Raw genomic sequence first — 3,429 nt, 5'->3', positions numbered from 1 at the left:
CCAGGGAACCTCGCCAGGACTTTTAGTGATGAAATATCCTCTTTTCGGCCGACAGTGCCCTTTGCGGATTTTCGCTAATCGACCTCTCTCATTTCTCTTCTCACCGTCGCCCGATAGTGCTCTTTGCGAGTTTTCACTATGCGGACTCTCTCATTTTCAATTTCTCTACTCCCTTCGCCTTATGGTGCCCGAAGATTTTCACCAATAAGACTCTCTCATTTTACTTCTCTCAATTTAGAATGCATCGGCTTTCAACAATGATGTTCCTTAGTTCTCAAGCCTTTAGCCATTGATCAGAAGGACTTGTATTGGTTTTTTGGGAAAATGAATTTTGGACAAAATTACAACTTTGGAACCATTTGGATGGGATCATGGTCGAACCATTATATCATCTGCCCCAGTTTCGATTTTGGGGAAATTTGAATTTTTGTTTTGGTGTGACTGAACCCCAGAGAAAGGCTGCCTACGTATCCTTTCAGAATCAAGTCAGACGTAGTTCAGGTAACATTTGTTTTTTTTTTGCATCTTCTTTCCTCTTTTTTTTTTACTTTGTTTCTTCTTTCCTTTTTTGATATCGCTTCCGGGTTCCAAAGAGGGTGGCCAAAGAAATGTAACCAGCTCAAAGGGTTTACAAATGAGTTGATAGTGTTTGGGGTAGCGGGAATAAAAGCCTTTGTCATTTCAAATGCGCAAAGACATCACCGAATCAAATTTAGACATAATACCTTTTTACTGCATCCGCATTCACCGCTGCTTCTGGATCATTTCCTTCAATATCACCCAAGTACAATGCTCCCCTTGGTAGTATTTTTCTAATGATATATGGACCCTTCAAGTTAAGAGCAAACTTTCCTTTTGCTTCCTGATGATGAGGAAGAATATGCCTTAACACCAATTGCCCAACCTCAAATTTTCTGGGCCGTACTTTCTTATTATAGGCGCGGGCCATTCTTTGCTGGTACAACTGCCCGTGACAAACTGCGGCCATTATGTTTTTTATCAATCAAAGTCAACTGTTCCAATCGAGTCTTAACCCATTCATTATCTTCGATCTCTGCTTCAACAATTGTCCAGAGCGAAGGAATTTCCACCTCTGCCGGTATCACAGCCTCGGTTCCATAAACCAACAAATATGGGGTTTCTCCTACCGATGTGCGCACTATAGTGCGATATCCTAGTAAGGCAAAATGTAACTATTCATGCCACTGTCTGGAGCTCTGGATTGTCTTTCTCAAAACCTTCTTGATGTTCTTATTAGCTGCTTCAACGACGCCATTGGCCTTGGACCGATAAGGAGTGGAGTTTCTATGCGTTATTTTGAACTGTTCGCATACTTCCTCCATCAAACGACTGTTCAGGTTTGCAGCATTGTCTGTGATAATAGTTGTAGGAATACCGAAGCGACAAATAAGGTTCGAGTGTACAAAATCCACTACAACTTTCTTAGTGACTGTTTTGAGAGTGATGGCTTCAACCCACTTTGTGAAGTAATCAATAGCAACCAATATGAATCTGTGACCATTTGAAGCTTTCGGTTCGATCACACCAATGACATCCATACCCCAGGCGACAAAAGGCCAAGGCGTTGACATAGGATGTAATTCTGTTGGAGGTGCATGAATCAGATCTCCGTGCACCTGACACTGATGACATTTTCGGAAAAAGTTGAAGCAATCTTTCTCCATAGTTATCTAATAATACCCGGCTCGAAGTATCTTCTTTGCCAGGACATACCCGTTCATATGAGGTCCACACACTCTTGCGTGCACTTCCTGCATGATTCTTCCAGCTTCCTCAATGTCAACACCTCTCAATAAGTTGAGATCCGGGGTTTTTTATACAAGACCTCACTACTCAAAAAGAAACCACTCGCATGCCGCCTAATGGTCCTCTTTTGATCTCCGGTAGCACGTTCGGGGTACTCTTGTGTTTTCAAAAACCTCTTAATATCATGGTACCATGGCTGGACGTTTGGCCCTGCTTCAATTGCATTACAGTAACCATGCCTTTCCCTGATTTGGATTTCCAAGAGATCGATGTGGGCATTTCCTGGATAAGGCAACATCGAGGCTAAAGTAGCAAGTGCATCAGCTAGCTCATTGTGGCACCGAGTGATGTACCTGAATTCTATTGGTTTGAATCGTTTGCCGAGATCTTCCACATGCTGCCGATAAAGAATAAGCTTGACATCTCGAGTTTCCCACTCTCCCTGGCTTTGCCGGATAATCAAATCTGCATCCCCCATGATCAATAAATCTTCAACATCTTGGTCAATCGCCATATTCATGCCCATGATGCAGGCTTCATATTCAGCAGTATTGTTCATGCAGAAGAACCGGAGCCTAGCTGAAGCCGGATAATGCTGACCAGTAGGTGAGATCAAGATTGCCCCAATCCTTACCCCTTTGGCGTTCACTGCCCCATCGAAGAACATTTTCCAAGCATGAGTGTTCTCAAGGACTACTTCTATTGTGTTTACCTCTTCATCTGGAAAGTATGTGCTCAACGGTTGGTATTCTTTGTCCACCGGGTTTTCAGCCAAATGATCTGCCAACGCCTGGGCTTTCATCGCCGTGAGAGTTATGTAGACTATGTCAAATTCAGTGAGCAAGATTTGCCATTTTGCTAGTCTTCCAGTGGGTATCGGTTTCTGGAATATGTACTTGAAAGGATCCAACCTGGTTATGAGATAAGTAGTATGAGCTTGAAGATAATGTCTCAACTTTTGAGCAACCCACGTCAGGGCACAACACGTTCTCTCCAACAAAGTATATTTGGCCTCGTAGCTTGTGAACTTCTTACTCAGATAGTAAATTGCTCGCTCTTTCTTGTTGGTTATATCATGTTGCCCGATGACACAACCAAAAGAATTCTCCAACACTGACATATACAAGAAGAGAGGTCGCCCAGCCTCTGGTGGGACCAAAACTGGAGGGTTCGACAGATATTCCTTGACTTTGTCAAAAGCCTCTTGACATTCAGATGTCCATTTGATTGCTGTGTCTTTCTTCAATAGCTTGAATATGGGCTCACATGTGGTAGTCAGTTGAGCAATGAACCGACTAATATAATTTAACCTACCCAATAAACTCATCACGTCTTTCTTAGTTCTCGGAGGATGTAGATCTCAGATAGCCTTTATCGTGAAAATTACATGCGAAAAATAAAGAACAATTTTTGGGAATTTTCAATTTTCATTACTAAAACATTCTATTACAAACTAAACATTTTTGAAAAGGGAACTAATAGACTCAAAATAAACTCAAGTACAGACTCAAAAACTACTGATGTGAAAAGGAAGCCAACAAACAGACAACAGACTCTAAAACGAAAAATACAAACTCGAACTATGAGTACATTAAAGCTTCAAAAATGGGTGCCCACGGGGCATCGTTCGGCCTCGCCGCGGGCTTAGGTGCGAGATCCCTT

The 3,429-nt window shown here is 42.3% G+C and overlaps 1 protein-coding gene across 1 annotated transcript; it reads right to left on the bottom strand.

Annotated features, from left to right (window-relative positions):
• Window positions 1-1,810: 1,810 nt before the first annotated feature.
• On the bottom strand, window positions 1,811-3,094 carry LOC138887939 (uncharacterized). Its single transcript, XM_070169732.1, has one exon. It carries the CDS (start codon window positions 3,092-3,094, stop codon window positions 1,811-1,813), a length of 1,284 nt encoding a protein of 427 aa, XP_070025833.1.
• Between the last annotated feature and the right edge of the window lie 335 nt (window positions 3,095-3,429).

The sequence above is a fragment of the Nicotiana sylvestris genome, chromosome 3 (assembly GCF_000393655.2).
Source record: "Nicotiana sylvestris chromosome 3, ASM39365v2, whole genome shotgun sequence".
NCBI lineage: Eukaryota > Viridiplantae > Streptophyta > Magnoliopsida > Solanales > Solanaceae > Nicotiana > Nicotiana sylvestris.
Note: the sequence above shows the minus strand (reverse complement) of the source record. Positions and strands in the feature narration are given on the sequence as shown.